This window comes from Balaenoptera musculus, chromosome 20 (assembly GCF_009873245.2).
Source record: "Balaenoptera musculus isolate JJ_BM4_2016_0621 chromosome 20, mBalMus1.pri.v3, whole genome shotgun sequence".
In the NCBI taxonomy this organism is placed as follows: Eukaryota; Metazoa; Chordata; class Mammalia; order Artiodactyla; family Balaenopteridae; genus Balaenoptera; species Balaenoptera musculus.
This window is the reverse complement of record NC_045804.1, coordinates 32,260,587-32,282,047: the sequence shown is the minus strand read 5'-3', so window position 1 is coordinate 32,282,047 and position 21,461 is coordinate 32,260,587. Positions and strand designations below refer to the sequence as shown.

The window sequence follows — 21,461 nt, the reverse complement described above, 5'->3', positions numbered from 1 at the left end:
TGTCACTGCATTTGAGAGGCTTTTCTTGCCCAACCCTATTAAAATAGTCCCCACTCCATCAATCTCCACCCATTCATTCACTTTATTTTCTTCATAGTATTTATCACTATTTGAATTTATATATTAATTTATCTATTTACTTGATTGTTGGAAATCTCCTCCCCTAGTATGTAAGCTCTTTGAGCGTAGAGATTTTTGTCTTGCTCACCACTGCATTCCTAGTACTTAGAACATGCCCTTTCCTCATTGTTTGTTGAATGAGTGAATGAATGAATGGAACCACCATATTGACTGTGGACAGAAAGACATTAATGCACACATACTCATTCTCTTTTCTATCTCATTCTTTTTTCTATGTATACGTCCTGTGCTGTAGCCTCACTTGGGGTATTTCACATATCTTAAAACTTGCATTCAGTTCTTAAGAGGAAGTTCCTTTGAGGTTCCTTTACAATAACATTCTGTGTATTCTATTTAGAACATAACTTGATGCTTAGACTGATAAACACTCTCACTGTTTGCATGAAAGTTCATGAAAACATGTAAAGGATTTCAGAGCCTATGCTTAGTCAACCATTCATTCTAAGGGCCAGCAATGGCTATTTCGGTGGCACAAAGCTGTGGTCTGGCCTTAATAGTACATGTTTTATTCTTGAGTTTACTTACAGTGTGGACTTTCTTGGGCCCCTGTTCTCAGAAGAATCCTAGCAATGGGCACATTGTTGGTCATGATGGCAATATCCAGAGGTGTCAATCCCTCACTGTTAGGTGTGTTGAGATCTAGTTCTTCCGACGTGTACTGATACAGGAGGATCTGCACAGCATCCATGTCTTGCTGTTCAACCGCTTCAAACATGGCTTCATTGCCCTGGAAGTTCTGGAGAAGAATGAAGCAGGTGAGCACAATTTCGTAGACCAGCTTGTCTTCATGGCCTAGCTGTTTTGAATTTTAGGGACTGCTTCAGTGACTGCATTCCCACTTAACAAGTGGTATAACTGCTATTTATTCCAAGGTCTCCAAAGTAAACACTATTGGACCCTCCCTCCATCTTTTTTCATGAACATTGAAAAGATCTGTACATTTAGATGCATTGAGACAATATAGTATGCAGTCTGTAGATAAGAGCAAACATCAGTTTTTCTCAAACCAGTCTTCTGTGGAATACTGTTCAGTAGGCCATTATAAGGTGTTCTATGAAGAAAGTAGCATGTGGTCAAATGAATTTGGTAAACATTAGATTAAACCAAGTTACTGCATTATTTTATTGTAAGACCTCTCAAGCCCTTTAGTAATTTTGACATGCAATTATGACTCTCTAATAGGTGAGAAATATGACCTGTTTCAAATAGTTTTTCACAGAACATATTTTTCATTATATTTGTTTTAACTGTCCTGGAATAAGGTTCTACTGAACATAGTTTGGAAAACGCTGGCATAGGTATCATAGCACAGGTAATTTAAATTATGACTAGCTTGGAATACACTTTCTCTGTTTCTCAAACTCATCCCCTCCCTTTCCATCCCCGTGTTTTGACTGTTTCTCAGACTGTTTCGAGATCATGGCAATGACCTACCTGTTGCTAGTCTTAGTCTCCTCCATCCCTACTCCATACTGATACAAGAGTAGTCTTTCTAAAATTTACACTGCTACATGTCCCTTCCTTATTTACAAATCTCTAGTAGGTCCACACTGCCTGCAGGCTGACTCCCTAACTCCTAGACTCCTTTATACTAACCTCTACACTTTCTCAACCCTGAGCCCCAGCCACTGAATACCTGGCATTTCTGAGACCTCAGGTGAGGGGCTCAAGAGGTGGTGTCCAGGGAGGGTTTCAGTGGATGGGTGGCAATTGCTTTGGGGCCTGAGAGGGCCAAAAGTTGAATATTCAGAGGATACAAATCGCCTATAGAAGAGAATAACTAAAGACAATATCTTTCCTTTGAAAAGTTCTTTCAGGGGATTAATAGTAAGCAGAGGAGAAAAACTTTAGAATTCTCTCAAATACATATTTCTGTAGCTCATGGGATAAGAGCAACACATATACTATTCATACATTTATCTGGTATCTTCTCCAAGAGTTGCCAGGTGTTTAAACACGTTGAAATACCAATGGTCCTGAGCTAGCATAGGGGTTGCCTGATTAAAATGTGGAAGGTCTTCAGTAACCACATATTTAGGTTGGCAGGTTTTATTTTTAGTCTCATCAAAAATCTATTCTCCACATCAAAGGCTACAGGTCGACTTAGCTGAGTGTGTAACACATGAATGAAATTCGAGGAAAATACAAAGCTATTATGCAAATGCTTGTTTTGACAATGGGGACCCAGGGGATAGAACTGTTTGATATGCAGCTCTCTTTGCTACATGGCAGTCTGCTGAACGGAAAAGTGTTTTGTCGACAATCTGCTAAGCTGAACAGCCTCTGATGCTTAGGCCGTAACTCAGCCACAACCAAGCCCTCCCAGAAGATGAGTTTGAAATGAGAAAACAAATGAGTGCAAAGTTAAAATGTTGCCCTGTCCAAACAACACAGTTGTGTATTTGTTTGTGATTCTTAGTATGCCTAATTTCTCATATGCCATACTTGCTCTCACTCTTAAGTCATTTCCTTCGCCATGCTTTTGTTGGCAAATGCTAGTATGCTTCTATCTGGAAAGGCTAGGGCTCATTTCTGTTTTAAGCGCAAACAAATGGTGCCATTACCCCCCGCAGAAATACCCTTGCTGAGCATGTTAATATTATGCCCTCAGCTTTTACTGAGGGGCAGTATAAGAAACTGCTATGTGAGAATGTTTATAACATCCCCAATACTACTTTTTATTCTCCATTACATAATTCGCTATGACATCTTATAGAGGCCAGAGGACTTAGCAACAGGAAGATATTCATTTGGCATACTTTCAGTTATTAGCTAACGGAATGCTCTTACCAATTGTCCTTCCCCTTCTGCTTTGACTGACTAGGAACTCAGAGGTAAATGTAATGATAAATTTTAGGTACTGTATTTGCCTAGGTTTTTGGTATATCTATTTCTCTTTCCATCCCCACTATTTTCTTTTTCTAGTTTTTTTCCTTCCTTCCTCCCTCCCACCCTCCTCTCCTTCCTTCTTTCTTTCTTTTTCCCTTTCTTGCTCCCTTGCTGTCCCCTACAATCACCATCGCTATTGACTTATTTACCATTGTATAATACATTTGCATTTTTTTTTTGCCTGGATTCTGTCTTGAATGCCTTTGGAAAGCATATGGGGTATACATTATAAATAAGTAAATAAAATATTGTTCATTGTTCGTTCAATATTTGAATAAACACTGGATTTGAATGAACACTGGATCTCTCAGAAAGCCTATTTAATCTCAAACTCCATATTTGTCAAGCTGCTATTTTGTGGGTTCTATGGTCTATTAGAGAAAGAAAAACTAAGGGAAAATAAAGGAAAAGAAATTAAGAAAAAGAAAGGGAAAATCTCACAGTCACTTAAACTTCGGCTAACATATATATGTGCAGTTCCTACCTTACCTGACTTTCAACATTTATAAACTTGCAAACATCAGGTTCTGAAGTAAACGTGGATCATCGTAGTACCTCCTTAAATCCAAACACAACTGCACTAATCAAACCAAGATGAGAATAAAGAGTTTTATTACCACCGAAGTCTTTCTGAGACTCAGCCGGTCAGTTCTTGTTCTAAAATAGGCCTCATCAAACGAAGAGTGGCTCCCTTTCAGTTTCTCAGAGAGGTTCCGGTACAGGCGTTTGGCAGCACTGGGAGATGATGGGGCGCTATTTTTTTTTGACTGAGAAAGATGTAAATTCTGCATTTGTTGGGTCATTTTCACACGGCAATTCCTAAGAAGAGAAAAATCTAATGTTGTAATAATTTACACAACATAATTATAAGTTGACAAAAAATTTTATCATCCCCAATAACCATCTGGAATCCTAATAAAATATTATAGCTGGAAGGGACGTTAGAGATCATCAGATCCAGCTTTTTCATGTTATAGATGAGAAAGCTGAAAGCCAGGGAAGGGAAGCAGCTTGTTTATGGCCATATAGCTAATTGGTGGCAAGAATGAAATGACAACATCCATTTACTATATAAACATATGCATTTACATACAAACATATATGACTTGAGCCTCTACGAAAAATCTTTTGATCTCTGTCCCACTGGGAGGAAGTATCTCAATTCTATAACCCAGGGAGTCTGTTCAATTATTCTTGGCTTATATATAATTGGAATTTTGCAACTTATACTCTAGATGCTGTCTTCTGTTGGGTGTATAAGAGAGTGTGGTTGTTTCCTGCAGATCCCCCTTCTCTCAAGGTGTTAAACTGTGCCTGTTTGAGATTTGTTGGACTATCGCAGTGCCCAGAGCTTTGGGGAATTTGTACCGATAGGCTCATCCCTGCTCACCCCAGATACTCCAGATAGTGTTCTCCAGGACACTTACTACTGGCATTCTCCAAGTAGTATTTGACTGCTGTTCCACAAATCTCTAAACAGGTCCTCACCAACGTCATACCTGAAGTCAATTTCCAGGAGGTTAGCTGTGGATTTCAAAAGCTGTCCACCATTATGTTGGGTATTGCTATTGAAATATTGATGCTACCAAAGCTATTGCTGCCTAGCATGTGTGTATTGGATAAACAAATGTATGAATGAAATAACTGGCTAAGGCAGTTATGTGCAAGGTGTCTCCACCCTTGGTGCAGCCTCTGGTGCATTGGGCCCAGGTCTCTGGAGCATGCGGCTGCCTTCCCACCACCTGCCCTCAAATTTCCAGTGGAGTCTTCCATTTGTAATGCTGCCATTGCCACTAAGCTGTGACCCTTAGGACATCTCCAGTCCTTGAATTTTTATAGCTTTATGGACTCTGATATAATATCATGTAGAATCTCTTTTATTGACCAAACTCTTCACAGGACTGACTTCAGTGATTCTCCAACTCCTACAGGATATAACCATATTCTTTAGCTTTACTTACAAGTGCTTGCCTCTCCAGCTTCATCTGATACTGTACTTCTACATTTTAGGTTTCAGTCTTTCTGACCTCCTTAGAGCTTCCTAAGTGGTTCAAACTCTTTGCTACCTCTGGGTCTTTGTATGCACTGCTCTGTATGTATTAAAATTCCATCTGTGCCTTCATCCCCTAGGAAACAATTGTTGATCCTTAAAGTCTATGCTCAAGTAGTTTCTGACACCCCCGGGCAAATTTGGGTATTTCTTTACTCATTCACTCAGTATATGCTTGTTACAGTAAATACTTTTATCACATTACAACTGTTTGTTTGGCTTTCTGTCTCCCAGCTAGTCTATATGCTTCACAAGAACAAGGACTGCCAAATATTACTTTTTATATCCCCAGTACCTAAAATGTGCCTGTCTCAGGGTAAAAGAAATATAACACAGATTAAGATGTGAATCTCCTCTTCCACCTACTGAATATGGGATCTTGGGCAAGTTACTTAACATGTCTGCATCTCATTTTTCTAATTTTTAAAATAGAGAAAATAACAACAACTACATATTATGGTTGTGAGGATTTGATGAGATAATGAATGTAAATAGCTTAGAATGTAGGCAGACTTCTGGCAGCTATCATATTTATTATAGAAGATACTCAGCAGATACTTCAGAGTAAATGAATGCACATTTGAGAGTCTATTACGTATAATATAGTAAGGGTCTACCCAGAAAGCTCATTTCCTCTCATGCTTCTGAACTGGGTTCCGTGTCCACTAGCACCAACTAACCTTGACTTACTTGCACTTTAACAAATGGAGATCCATCTTCATTACATTGTTGAATGTCTTTAGGCACCTTTTAAGTCTTGCTTGTAATTTTCTCCAACACAGACTTCCTGGTGCCTTCTGAGGAGGTCAGACCTATTCAATATTAGTCATGTTCATCAGGCCCTACCCATTCTTAGCTAAACGGCCATATTTACTTTGGAAGGAGGATGTAAATCACTGTCTGTAGCGTGTATGTACATGTGGGTATATTTTCATTAATTTTTAATAATCTTTTAATTTACACAAAAGCAGTAGGTGATTTGGCATCTTTCTCTTTCTGCCTACAAATCTTTTACCTATAATTCAATAGCAGCCGTAGCACTTCCTCTATATCTTAACCATTCCCACAGAAATTCCAGATTGATATGCAAGCTAGCTTACATGGGGATTGCCTTTACTTATTTACTTCTGCCTCCTGTCTCTAGCCTTTTCCTTCAGCATTAAGCCATCTGTCTTGTCTACATCATTATCGTTCCCCAAATAACTCTACATTCTTTAGTATCTCCCACAGTGCCCTGGAGTCCAGTAAATAAATTCTTGTCGATTGATCAAATTCCAGTGACTTGCCCTCTAACTGATGACACCTACCCACATGGTCTCTTTTGTCTTTGCTCATCTCCCATCTGTTCCCTTCCCTCAAAATAGGTTGACTTTCTCTGTCTCTTTGACTTCCTTCTCATACTACCCCAGCTGTCCCTTCCTTCCAGGCCATCCTTTAGCACGTTTCTGTTTTTCTAGATTTCATCTATCATTATATTTTCTTTTCCTTCTCTATATTTAAAATTTTGTCTGATGAGAGATACTGAGAAAGACAACTTTCTATTATCTGTTCTCATAAACATGCACACCCCTCCCAGCTAAATGTGCTTTAAAATTTTTACCATGGAAAGGGAAAAGCATTTGAGAAGCAGAGGAGCTTTGGCTCTGGAATTTGGCAGACCCAGGCTTGAACCATGATATTGTTATCTGTAATCTGTGTAACTTTGGGCACTTTAATAAAATTCTCTGAGTCTGTGTAATATATAAAAAGATTTATTACAGAGTTGTGAAGATTAAATGAATTAAAAATAAAAGGTATGCATCCTGTTTGGTGCATAGTAGCCACTCAGTAAATAGCAGCAATTATTAAGGTTACTTCAAGTCTTCTTCCCAAACCAGAAACACCAAAGTACACTGTAATAATTTAAATAGTTTTGTTTGTTTTAAACATTGTTTTGAATCTGATTTTATGTATTTATTATACTTCATTTTTACTTTGATAAAAATATGTTTAGATATTTTAGTGTGTATGTTTACAGTAAGTTATGGTAAAACAGAAGTACCAAGTAGAGCTTCAAACTGTTAGAGGGAAGAGAGGAATAAAGATGTCTAAAAATACTTGAAAAATAAAAAGAAACAAAATTAGGAAACATAATAAATAGAAATGTAAAATGAAGGAGTAGGGTTAAGACTGAATATGTGAGCAATACATTCAGATGGTTTACTTTTCCTAATAAAAGATAAAACTCTCCAACTGAGATTTTTAAATTGCCATTTACAAGTGGTACACGTAATTAAACATTTCACAGAAATATTAAAAACAAAAGAAAAGTATGACAGTGGGAATGGCAAAATAAGGACCTCTGAAAATCCTCTTCTACATAAAAGCAATGAGAACATCAGCAAAAATTGTCAGAATTAATTTTTCAGAACCCTGGAAATTAACCAAAGGTTTGAAGCAATCCAGGAAGTGTTTATTCAAGAAAAGTAACTGAATTTGGTAAGAATAGTAAGCTTTGTGGCATTTTTAACTTGCTTCATTCCCATATTCCTCAGCTCTGTGGTAGCCTTGAAGACTAAACAGCCTACATTCATAGTAAAAACCAGTAGCCTGGCAGCCACTGGATGGTGCAGAATAGTAATGGAGCATCTTTAAAACCCCATTTTGAGAGAATCATCATTATTTGACACTTCTGGTGGTTCCCTGGAAGAACTCACTCACAAGGCTTTTTTTTTTTTTTTTTTTTTTAATTTATTTGACTCTGAGCTCACCAAGTGCAAATAACCTTTTCCTCTGGGGCATCTGTTGAAAACAAACATCAGCAATGGCTTAATATCACAGCTGTCTGAGGTGGTGGATAAGAATGGTAGCAAACAGTAGATAACCAAAAAGCTTAAAAGGAAAAGTTGAGGAATTAGATGTCCATAGAGGACTTTGAAAAGTTCTGACACATTCCTGGGGATCTGGCAGATCACAGGCATGCCCAGAGCTGAGAGCATTCTCATAAAGTACTTGAGAAGGTCCTAAGCTCTCATCGCTGTCTGACTTTGAGGTTGTATGCAAGCAGGATGTGAAGGCTAAGGCAGAGCTGTCAACTGCCTGATGAGTATTGAAGGTGTGCCCCAACATATACATAGAACCCATTTGCCAAGATCAGTTCTAGGCCTTTAAGGAAATTTGTGTTCAATCATTAGCTGACCACTAAGCTAACCAAGCAAAGACTTCAGTGGCCACATATGACAAGAATACAGACTTTACAGATTTAGTTCTGTACTTTACAAATTCAGTTAGAGGACAATCTGATTTCTAGAGTTGCCACATTACATTATTTAAGATGCCTAGCTTTCAACAGAAAAAAAAAAAAAATGAGACATGCAAAGAAACAAAAAAAATATTTTCCATTCACAGGAAATAATGCAGTATATTATCATTGCCCTTGAAGAAGTCCAAATGTTGGGCTTATTAGACAAAGACTTTATTTTTTTTAAATATCTATCTATCTATTTATGTATGTATGTATGTATTTATTTATTTTGGGTATAGTTGTTTTACAATGTTCAGTTACTTTCTACTGTGCAGCTAAGTGAAGTAGAGTTCCCTGTGCTGTACAGCAGTTTCTCATTAGTTATCTATTTTATACATATTAGTGTATATACATCAATCCCAATCTCCCAATTCATCCCATTCCCCCCCTTTACCCCCTTGGTGTCCATATGTTTGTTCTCTACATATGTGTCTCTATTTCTGCCTTACAAACCAGTTCATCTGTACCATTTTTCTAGATTCCTCATATATGTGTTAATACATGATATTTGTTTTTCTCTTTCTGACTTACTTCACTCTGTATGACAGTCTCTATGTCCATCCATATCTCTACAAATGACCCAATTTTGTTCCTTTTTATGGCTGAGTAATATTCCATTTAGACAAAGATTTTAAATTGAATATCTTAAATATGTTCAAAGAACTAAAGGAATTCATATCTAAAGAAATAAAGGAAATTATGGGAATGATGTCTCACCAAATAGAGAATATCAGTACAAGGTAGAATTTATAAAAAAAAAAGCCAGAATCAAATAGAAATTCTGGAGTTGAAAAGTACAATAACTGAAATGAAAAATTGACTGGAGGGACTCAATATCAGATTTGAGCAGGCAGAAGAAAGAATCAGCAAACTTGAAGATAGGTCAATTGAAATCAGTTTTAGGAGCAAAACAGAAAAAAAAAATGAAGAGAACCAGAGTCTTAAGAGATCTGTGTGACAACATCAAATGTACCAACATATATATAATAGGCATCCCAGAAGGAGAAGGAGGAGGAGAAAGCATACTGAAAAAATAATGGCCAAAAACATCCCCAAATTGATGAAAAACATTAACCTACACATCCTAGAATCTCAGTGAACACCAAGCTGGATAAAGTCAAAGAGATTCACATCTAGATACATCATAATTAAACTGTCAAAAGCTAAATACAAAGAGAAAATCTTGAAAACAACAAGCAAGAAATAACTCTTTATGTACAAGGAATTCTCAAAATGATTTACAGCTGGTTTTTCACCAGAAAATGATAGAGGCCAGAAGGAAGTGGTTTTAAGCACAGTATCAAAAGTAAGGACTTTGATACAAGGCTGATCTACTTTTAGGTTTTGGTTTTTCTACTTATTAGAAAATTATTCAAATAATTTTATCAGATATAATTAGCTGTATGATGTATAGCAAAATATTAGCTTCAATTTCCTCATCTTAACAGTGGTCCCATCTCAATTTTAATAGTCATGTCTAAAGGGATATTAAAGTTTTAAATGAGATAATACATAACAATTGTTTAGCAGAGTACCTGAAATAAACAGATGTTCAATAAATATTTTTTGAACATCTATTTACTTTAGGCCCACTGTTTCCAGGCAACTACTGGTCTGCTTTTTGCTACTATAAATTAGGTTTCATTTTATGGAATTTCATACAAGTGGAATCATCATCATTCACTTTTTTTTAACCTGGATTCTTCTTCTTTTTTTGAGGGTCAATTTTTAAAATAAATTTATTTATTTTGGGCTGCATTGGGTCTTCGTTGCCGTGCACGGGCTTTCTCTAGTTGGGGCAAGTGGGGGCTACCCTTCATTTCGGTGCATGGGCTTCTCATTTCAGTGGATTCGCTTGTTGCAGAGCATTGGCTCTAGGCACGTGGGCTTCAGTAGTTGTGGCGCGCCAGCTCAGTAGTTGTGGCTTGTGGGCTCAGTAGTTGTGGCGCGCCAGCTCAGTAGTTGTGGCTTGTGGGCTCTAGAGCACAGGCTCAATAGTTGTGGTGCAGGGGCTTAGTTTCTCCACGGCATGTGGGATCTTCCCGGACCAGGGATTGAATCCGTGTCCCCTGCACTGGCAGGTGGATTCTTAACCACTGCGCCACCAGGGGTGTCCCGAGGGTCAATTTTTTTTTTAATGGTAACATTTCTTTTTTTTAATTTTAATTTTTTAAAATTGAAGTATAGTTGATTTACAATGTTGTGTTAGTTTCAGGTGCACAGCAAAGTGATTCAGTTATATATAAGAATATGTATATTCTTTTTCAGATTCTTTTCTGTTACAGGTTATTACAAGGTAATGAATATAGTTCCCTGTGCTATACAGTAGGCCCTTGTTGTTTATCTATTTTATATACAAGTAAGTCCCCTACATACAAACGAGTTCCATTCCAAGAGCGTGTTCATGAGTCCAATTTGTTTGTAAGTCCAACAAAGTTAGCCTAGGTACCCAACTAACACAATCGGCTATATAGTACTGTACTGTAGTAGGTTTATAATACTTTTCACACAAATAATACATAAAAAACAAAAACAAAAAACAAAGAAAACATTTTTAATCTTACAGTACAGTACCTTGAAAGGTACAGTAGTACAGTACAACAGCTGGCATACAGTGGCTGGCATCGAGTGAACAGGTAAGAAGCGTTACTGACTGGAGGAGGGAGAGGAGGTGGGAGGTGGTAGAGCTGAAGGATCATCAGCAATAGGGAATGGAGGACAAGCTGCAGTTTCACTCACGCCTGATGTTGATGGCATAGGTTCTGGTTCCTTGCTGGATTCAATTCTATCTACCCTCTTGAAAAAACGATCCAGTGATGTCTGGGTAGTAGCTCTTTTTTTCTCATCATAGATAATACAGTAGCACTGGATTGCATTCTGACCAGCTGCTGCAACCTTCGTGTACCATTCTACGTTTGGGTCCTGTGCCTCAAAAACTAACAGTGCCTTCTTAAATAAAGAAAATCCCCTTGCCATTTCCTGCATCGTGAATCTCTTCGGTTCTTCAGTTATTTCTTCTTCCTCTTGTCTCTCTTTGTCCTTTCTCTGGACCTCCAACTCCATCAGGTCTTCATTAGTAAGCTCTTTGTGTTGCACAGCAAAGAGTTCAATGAAATCGTTCTCTTGCAGATCTAGCTTGAAATAAAGATACTGTACTACTGTACTCTATACAGTACTGTACAGTAAAGTACACAAAAGCACAACCACTTGTAGAGGATGCATAAACATGACAATGTATGCCAGACACATGAACTAACTTACGTGGTTGGACATACGAACGCACGTTTGCATCTTTGAGTTTGCAACTTGAAGGTTCGCATGTAGGGGACTTACTGTACAGTAGTGTGTATGTGTTAATCCCAAACTCCTAATTTATCCCTCCCCCTCCTTTTCCCTTTGGTAACTATGCATAAGTTTGTTTTCTATGTCTGTGAGTCTATTTCTGTTTTGTAAATAAGTTCATTTGTATGATTATTTAATATTCCACATAAGTGATATCATATGATACTTGTCTTTCTCTGACTTACTTCACTTAATATGATAACGTCTAGGTCCATCCATGTTGCTGCAAATGGCATTATTTTACTCTTTTTTATGGTTGAGTAATATTCCACTGTGTGTGTGTGTGTGTGTGTGTGTGTGCGTGTATATATATATAAATCACATCTTTATCCATTCATCTTTTGATGGGCATTTAGGTTGCTTCCATGTCTTGGCTATTGTAAATAATGCTGCTGTGAACATTGGGGTGCATATATCTTTTCGGATTATGGTTTTCTCTGGATATATGCCCAGGAGTGGGATTGTATGTGAACTCTAGTTTTAGTTTTTTAAGGAGCCTCCATACTGTTCTCCATAGTGGGTGTACCAGTTTACATTCCCACCAACAGTGTAGGAGGGTTCCTTTTTCTCCACACCCTATCCAGCACTTATTATTTGTAGACTTTTTGATGATGGCCATTCTGACTGGTGTGAGGTGTTACTCTACTGTAGTTTAGATTTGCATTTCTCTAATAATTAGTGATGCTGAGCATCTCTTCATGTGCCTGTTGGCCATCTATATTTTTACCTGGCTTCTTTAACTCAGCTTTATTATTTTGAGAGTCATCCATATTGTAATGTCTATTAGTAGTTCTTCACTTTTTATTGCTGAATAGTATTCCATTGTATGGGTGTACCACTATTAATCCATTTTAAGGTATTATTTTAGTAATAATAAGACTTTAATAAGACTCGGGATTTGCTCTAAAGAAAGAAAATATATATTTTTTTCTTCCATGAGAGAGGATTAGGAGACCTGAGTTACAAAGAGAAGGGGACACAGATTGAAGGTGTGCTGGTCTCTGCAACATGGATACAGGACTAGAATTTAGGAGATAGTTAGCCAGGCAGAGATTCTCTATGGGAAAACTAATTTCTAGTTTTATGATTTTCTTTTTTGCATCCTAATAATTTTTTTATCCCCAAATCTTTAATAAAAGTCATGTTAAATGTTATGGTCTGTCAAACCTTTAGGAAAGAAATTATACCAATCCTACATAAACCTCTTTAAAATTTGGGTTCATTTTTGAAGCCCTGATACCAAAACCAGAAAAAAGGCATTACAAGAAAGGAAAGCTATTGCCCGATGTCTCTCATGAACATAGAGGCAAAAAATGTCAACAAAATGTTAGCATATAAACTTCAGCAGTATACAAAAAGGATAATACATCATGATCAAGCATGGTTTATTGCAGGAAAGCAACTTAGTATAACATTCAACCATAATTTATTACATTAACAGAATAAAGGGGAAAAAAACCATATGGTCCTCTTAATAAATGCAGATAAAGCAGCATTTGACAATATTCAACATCCATTTATGATTAAAAAAAGTTTCAGGAATATAAGGGAACTTCTTCAACCTGATAAAGAGAATCTGCAAAAACCTATAGCCAACATTATGTTTAATGATTAAAGACCAAGTGCTTCCTCCTAGGATCAGAAACAATGAAAGAATGTCCACTTCTACCTTTTCTAGTGTTCTAGGCATTCTTGCCAGTGAAGTAAGACAAGAAAGATAAAGGCATATAGATTGGAAAGAAAGAAACAAGACAGTCTTCATTTGCAGGTGACATGAAAGTTTTGTAGAATAATCTAATAAATCTACAAAAATCTACTTAGAACTAAATACAGCAAAATATATGCAAGACCTATACACATAAAACTACATGACATTAATGAGTGAATTAAAGAAGACCTAAATAAATAGAAATATACCTTCTTCATGATCAGATCAGAAGAATTAGTATTGTTAAGTTGCCAATTCTTCCAAACTGAGCTATAGATTCAATTCAGTCTCAAACAAAATTCTAGCAGCCTTTCTTTCTTTCTTTCTCTTTCTTTTTCTTTCTCTCTCTCTCTTTCTTTCTTTGTCTCTCTCTATTTCTCTCTCTCTCTTTCTTTCTTTCTCCTTCCCTCCCTCCCCCTTCCTCCCTCCCTTCCTTTCTTTCTTCCTTCCTCCCTCCCTCCCTCCTTTCTTTCTTTCTCTCTCTTTCTCTCTTTCTTTCTTCCTTCCTTCCTTCCTTCCTTCCTTCCTTCCTTCCTTTCTTTCTTTCTTTCTTTCTTTCTTTCTTTCTTTCTTTCTTTCTTTCTTTCTTTCTTTCTTTCTTTCTTTCCTTCTTTCTAGAAATTGATTGACAAGCTGTATGAAAATGGAAAGAATCTAAAATAGTCAAAACAACTTTGAAAAAGAACAAAATTGCTTACATGACCTGATTTCAAGACTTACAAAGCTACAATAATCAAGACATGGTACTGGTGTAAGGATAGCTATATAGATAAAGACAGTGGCATAAGGATAGACATATAGGTGAATGAAACAGAGTAGAGAGCCCAGAAATAGCCTGCACGTATATTATCAATTGATTTTTGACAGAAGTGTCAAGGTAATTCAATAGAGAAAAAGAATTTTTTCAACAAATAGTGCTGGAACAATGGGATATACATATGCCAAAAAAAAAAAGAACCTCAACTCCTACTTCATATCATATGTAAAAATTAACTTAAAATGAAGTAGATCGTAGAACTAACTGCAAAAGCTAAAACTGTAAAACTTCTGGAAGAAAACATAGGAGAAAATCTTTGTGAACTTGAATAAGACAATGATTTCTTAGAGGAGGCAAAAAAAGCACAAACCATAAAATAAATTGATAAATTGAACTTCATGAAAATTAAAGACTTCTGCTCTTTGACATATTATGGCCTGATCTCAGTTACACTTTTGGAGGACCTGTGAATATACCTGGAGCCAAGCTGTAAGGAAAGAGTGACAGTAGCCTGGACAATCCAGGTCCAAAATGGCGAGAATAACCTGTGGAGAGTGGAGTCTCTTCAGATTTATTTCAAAACTACCTGTTCCCTGGGCTTTGGCCACTTGCTCAAATAGAGAGCCTTGGCTGTTGCCATCGCCCTGTCTCTAAGTGCCACCCGCTGTCTCAAGTGAAGGGTGGGTCCATCATGCTTGCTGTGACAGAGCTGCAACAGCTCTGACCCAACCAGACCCATGGAGGGAGGCTTCAGCTTCACTCATGTCTACCTTGAAGGACTGGGTAGTACTATCTGGAAATGGAAAAAAACTGGACCAATGAGAGACAGGAGACTGGAAGTAGCCAGCAGATAATTTCCTCTCCATTCCTTCCCTGTGGACTGTTTTGAAGGCTTCTTGGAAGCAGTCACAGGCAAACAAACAGCCATATGTGTTTTCTTATGATGCCTTGGCTAGTTCAGTTACAAACCATCTGTATTTGTTTTCCCTCCTTCCTTGACTCATTTCCCCTTTTCCCTTCACTCTTGATGCCCTGAGGTTATATCTCCCAATACTTAGTAGAATATTTGCAATTGATTCTGCCTCAGGCTTTGTTTTCACAGGCTAAGGCAAAATGTAATAACAATCCTATGAGAAAGTCAGTACTGTTATTACATCCTCATTTTACAAACAAGGAAACTGAGGCCCAGAGAGGTGATTAATTTGTACAAGAGTCTACAGTCAGTAAATGGAGGAGGTAGCATTTGAACTCTGACTTCAAAGCTCATGCTCTTAGCAACTCTGCTATTATTCTGCCTGAGGGATCTTGGTCTGGCTGCCTGTCAGCTTCTTCCTAGACCTTGATTCTGAAGACAAGATCTTGCCCTCATTATGAGTTCCGGCATGTCCAGAGTCCCTGTCTAACAGGATCTTGGTTGTGGGGCTTTCTTACTCTATTTGTACTGTGAAAAATGATCTGAGCCAGTTTGGATGAGGAGCGGTTGTAAGACAAAGCATATTAGAAACAGGAGCTCTAGCCATTCTTGACAACTGGGTAGACAGATACATTCAGTGAAGGGAACATTTCTGACTAGGACAAGGTTGCTCTTCAGGCTGTGATGTGAACTAGGGACCTTCAGACTTCAACCTGCCTGTCACTAGATAGAAAAGAAAGTATGACACCCCCATTCTCCCCTGTTGTTAATGTGACAGTTATGTTTTCGATTGCTAAAGCGTGGCCAATTCTATTACGGTGATGATATATAACATGGTGGAATCATCCTTTCTAGTTCCTGTGCATTTTTAAAAAAAATAATATATTCGGTTATTCAGTGACAAGTTTTGAAAAGTCAGCTGTGACTTCACAGCAAGAAGAAGACTGATTTTTGAAGTTTAACAGCATATTTATGAGGTAGAAAGTGAAAAGGCAATTAATATTGGTTCTATAGTTCAATAAACCCTTATGGATAGTCTACTCTGTAACCTATGTATCCTGTGATAGATCCTGGTGATTCAAAGGTGAATAAGATAGGGTCCTCATAGGGTGACCAACTCTCTTGGTTTGCTTGGGACTGAGGGGTTTCCCTGGTTACAGGACTTACAGTTCTAAAACTGGGAAAATCCTAGGCAAATTGAAACAAGCCGATTACCCTACCTGTACCCCAAGAGGCTCATAGGCTAAAAAGGAGGGCAGTTATGCAAGTGCATGTGGCTATGAAATAGTGTGATGTGTGAAATTATGGAATAATAATATCTTTTACTTCTATGGCACCTTCTGTGAGCCAGGCACTATTTAAAATAATGCCTTTATATATATCAGTTCACAGAATTCCATAACAGCCCTGTGAAGTAAGGACTATTATCACCCCCACTTTATGCAGTAAGAAATTGAGACACTTCTAAGGCGCAGATCTGGGATTCAAGCCCAGGTAATATGGGTCTGTATCTGATAAATTAACCTCTAGACACTGCTCTCAAATGCCTAAGGCAAAGAAGTAGCAAAAGGGATAATTGATTAACTTCATGGGTAACAGGAGGTGGTCATGGGAGAACAGGGTGTGGGGAAATGGATTAGAGAAGGTGATGCCGGAGCAGGAATTTAGGAAGGAAAGAAAAAGTCATTCTAGGTAGAATAGCTCAGGTTAGGACATGGAAATGTGAACTGTCATGGTGCTGCTGGTAAGTCAATGTCCACAGGAGCCCTAATGGTATTTTTCTGAGCTCTGACACGTTCACTGGTACATTTCATCCACCATGCCAGGAACTTCGGAAAGGGGCCTGGAGAGGTAGCAGGGCCAGGCTATCAAGGACTTCACATGCCATGCTAAGGAGCATAGATTTCAACCTGTTCACAGCAGGGAATCACTAGAGAACTTTAAGAAAAAGCTGATATTTGCATTTTTAGAGAATTACTCTGGAGGCATTCAGAGGGTGATTTGAAAAGGAGAGGGTTGTGGTGGGACCAGTGACAAGTGACAACCAAGTCTGAAGGTCTTGAAGAAGTCCCTGTGAGAGCTAGTGACTTCAACTACAGTATGTGACAATAGGCATGGAGAGGGCTGGACAGATTAAAAAGATGAAGAAAGTAAAATGGACCAAGCTTTGTTAGTGATTGGGTGGAAGGGCTAAAGGAATCAGGAAATATGAAGGTAACTTCTATGAGCTTTGCTTGGCTAACTAGCCAAATAATGGTTCCACCAATAATTTAAAAAACAAAACAAAACAAAAGAACACAGGAAGAAGAGTGGATTTAAAGGAGAAAGACGGTAAGTTCAGCTTTCCACAGTGTGACTCTCAAGGGCCTAGAAGAAATCTAGATGATATTGTCTAAGCCAAGCATTCCACACAAAAAGGACTTGGCTTGTCCTAAAGACTACTTAGTTTTCTGATCAAGAGTGAAATAATAATTATGAGGGAAGTTCTTGGAGACATGTATGAAATCAAAAGAAAGCAGGATAATTAATATAATATTAATGCAGCATTCTTTGGGTTTCCCCTGAGGTAGAAAACATTTAATACATTCATTTATGATAAAGTATTGGTGGCTTAATTTATTACTCCTCCTAAGAAATATCTGTATTTAATAAAAGACAGCAATACTTAACTGAATTCCTGATAAAAGAATTTCAGGTACCTCAATCCTAGAGATGGAAGTTTTTTTGTGTGTGATTTTTTTCGTAAATGAGCCTTCTAGAACGAAATCACAGTACATTTACAGCTGCTAATTCCATGTACATGGGTATGGGGGTAATTTGAACATCTGAAAGTTGTCATAAATTCAATACATGGGTTTTTCTCATCCCTGAGTTAACTCCGCCCAAATATTTCCACATTTGTTTATTTCAAACATTTAAGACCTTCAGTATCTTGTCATCCTAGGTATAGAAAATCAGTTATTATTGACCAATAATGAAAAAAATTATTTACGTGACCTATTTATTTGAATTTTAAGTTTTTTAAAAATGACATTTTTCATTTCTATTCTCCCCTTCTAATTCCCTAAGGGTAATTGTGCTTCCTTCAGACTACTCCATATCCATTAGATGGGGGAAGGGGCAGGCATCTCCTCATCCCCATATAAAATCTCATTTGTGGGTTTCTGATGCATGATCTCTGGATTAAAGTGTATGAACAATGATCTTAATTACCTATTACATCCTTTAACAAGAAAGATTTAAGTAGTATCTCATGGATACATTAATCGAGCTTAGCATATCTTCTTTGAAACAATCAGGAATGGAAGGAATGGAGATTCAGGGAGAGTAAGTGAATTTCTCAAAGACACACACTTAGTCTCAGAACCAGCAAAAGGGACTTGCTTTCCTGACGTCTCTCACCACTAAGCAATGCTGTCTCCTTTCTCTTAGGATGCCATCATTTGTGAAACAGCCAAATCATGTGGGAGAATGACCCTGCCCTTGTGACTGAGTGGCCTGGGGATACTTTCTACCAGGCAAAACGCCACCCATCTCTCAGATTTCTTAACTTTGGCTTTTATTTAAAGAAGCATGCTGCTCACTGTTCCAACGTCATCCATCCTTGTCAGCACCCAAGGCCACAACTTCATCTGAATAGCCAATGCTATACTGCAGATAGAGTGCACCAAAGACATTAAATTCTATATGACATGTATGTGGACTCGGAGCCCACCAGAGATGGATTGACGCTGCCATAAAGTCTTGCAGTAACCAGGCAAACAAAAGGCTAAGGCGACGCGGTGGTGGTAGGAAAAGCATCAGCTTTCTCCATTCACTTTCCCCCTCTGCAGAAACTGGCTTGCATCTTATTTAGGAAATGAGAAAATTAAATGAGAGTGCAGGGATTTGGGGGACCCAGCATAGAAGCAAACTTAGCCTTGATTATCAGTGGTATTTCCAGCAGCCTTGGCTGGGCCAACAACCAGCATGGGTAACAGGGGACTCAAAATATCCCACTTTCAAACCTAGGGCATCCTCCCAACCATATATCGTCATGGAGTAAAGGACTTAAGAAACATGGGGGTAAAAGTGGCAGTGGATCAAGCAAGGGTTTGCATGCATGTCCATTGTGTCCCCTTGGCAGGTATCCTCAACATCACAATCATGATGTTATTTATGAGCATGCCCACCCAGGATGGACAGAATGCTGGCATTCCTTTCTGGATGTCCACCCTGCAAACTGGATTAAAGACTGCAATATGCCTGCATTTGTATTCAGGATTATCAGCGTGATGGGGTCCATCTTTACCTGATCCAACAAGTATTTTGTAGGTACTCAGGAACCCGAGTGGAAAATGATCTTACACAGCAAAAGAATAATGTATTTTTCATAGCTAATGCTAATCAGTTATGCAAGCACAAAACGTCCTTAAGTTTGCTGCAAACAAAATGACCAATTATCAGAAATGGGGCTTCTCTACCCCCATCCTTACCTATCCACATAAACGTGTATGTGCTACTGCAGAGCCACTCAGTATGTCTTGTGTGCATTCTTCATGGACTGCCTGCAGCTAACTTTGGAAGATGCAGATTTTTAAAATCATTTAAACCACAGCAACACATACACATTTGAAAAATAATCGGTAACTAAGAAAGCCCCACATTCACATGAAGAAAGACAACAATAAATTGGACTTACCAGTTTAGGTTGTCTGAGGCAGCAGAGGAACAAGTTGTTGGTAATTGTCCAGTGCTTTCATTCAATAAATCACATTGGCTTTGCTTTCTCCTTTGGCTCAGCCTCTGCGCAAAGCAAGCAAACCTCCTTCCTATTCTGTGTAAAGAATAAAATGCGAGGAGGATCACTACAGGTGAGAGCTGAAGTCCATGATCACTAAGCTACTCTTAATGCAAAACAAAAGAGCAAATGATGCACGGAGAGAGAATAGGGGAAGGAAACAGCCTGGCTCAGAACCTAGGTGTACTCTCAGGACTGCAGCCCCGGGAAGGCTTGATTTCTCAAGCCCTTGCGCATGTAGTAAATTGATGCCATGACTTCCTTGCGTCTTTAGCCTATTGTAACTGTGAGGTCCATCAGGAAAGGCTGGCCTGGACAACCAGCTACATGGCAAACAAGACTGAATCGAAATGGATTGTTACTCAAGGATGAGCAAAGGGGCAACGAGGCAGCCAGTTAGCTTTGCACTATGTTAACTGCCGGGGAAGAAATATCGTCTGGCGTCCAGGAGCCCATCCAGCAATCTGTAACTGCAAATGGTCCACAGCTCTCCTGGGTCCAGGCACTCCCTTACTCCCACAGCTGCTTGGGACCAGAAGCATACAGGCGGCAGCCACATCCTCTCACTTTGTGGCACATGTGCAATCCTTTACAAGCTCCCAGCAGGAACTAGGGGCATCTTTAGAAAGCTCCCAATCCAGTCGGGGCTGCTCAGCCAATGCTAGAGTTTTTGCCTGAGCAGGTTCTGAGAAAGTAGTCAGCAGACTTGGGACTTAGGACACCAAAAGGCTCAGTCTTAGGAAAAAAGATTTCGGTGCTTCCATTCCAGCCTCATCTGGATGCACCTGGCTCCTTTCACATCGTTATGCTTTATGTGACTAATAAGACACAGAATGGATTTCCTAGAAAGCCACTTATGTAGGCACTTATCATGTTTCTCTCTGAAATAAAATGACAAATGACCTTCACAGGCTGCTTATTAAATTTAGGGAGGCATTGCTGATTGAGAGCACATAGGAATATCACACATGCACGCACACACATACACACATAGATACACACACATCCCTAGCAACAGCATTGAGAATCTTTCTAAAGCTCTATTCAGATTCTCTTTCTGCCAAATGAAAGATTAGCTTCTGTGATACCTTCAGAAATAATTTTGGACTGTTTTACTAGGCACTGATGTTGGTCTGTGATTTACACCTGGAGCTGAATCAACTCCCCTATGTTGAATGTGACCCTGTAGCAAATCAGGAGAAAGTCTCTTGGTTATAAACCAGAGGGTGGAGTGTTAATATTTGGCCTGGTAATTCATTAGAATCCCGGGAATGATATCTTGTATTCCTGAAAATCTCCCCCTTTCTAGAGACAGCATCTTACTCATCCCTAACAAGTGGCTATTCTAGAGCCGGGATCCGAGGTAAGGCTCAGTGACATAAAACCTGGGTGTCCAAAGGAGGAGTTCTGTTAAGTTTTCCACAATTGTTTTACTTTTTCTTTTCTCACTTGAAAGGGAAATTCTCTCTCTGGAACATTTTTTCTCTCTTTCTCTCATTGAATTTATTCGTCCGTGGAAGCATTGCTAGAAATAATCTAATTTGGGAATATGCATGCCCTTGAGGTTGAGAAGGCTATTTTTTCATCAAGGATTAAGA

General features: G+C 38.5%; 1 protein-coding gene across 1 annotated transcript in view; it reads right to left on the bottom strand.

Annotated features, from left to right (window-relative positions):
• ANKFN1 (ankyrin repeat and fibronectin type III domain containing 1) overlaps window positions 1–19,819 on the bottom strand; it is a 155,668-nt gene extending 135,849 nt beyond the window's left edge. The window contains exons 1-3 of the mRNA XM_036837242.1: window positions 19,765–19,819; window positions 3,648–3,849; window positions 667–877 (exon numbers count right to left, since the gene is read on the bottom strand). Of these exons, the coding sequence (XP_036693137.1) occupies window positions 667–877; window positions 3,648–3,833 (397 nt within the window). The 5' untranslated portion in view covers window positions 3,834–3,849; window positions 19,765–19,819. The remainder of the gene's footprint in view (window positions 1–666; window positions 878–3,647; window positions 3,850–19,764) is intronic.
• Between the last annotated feature and the right edge of the window lie 1,642 nt (window positions 19,820–21,461).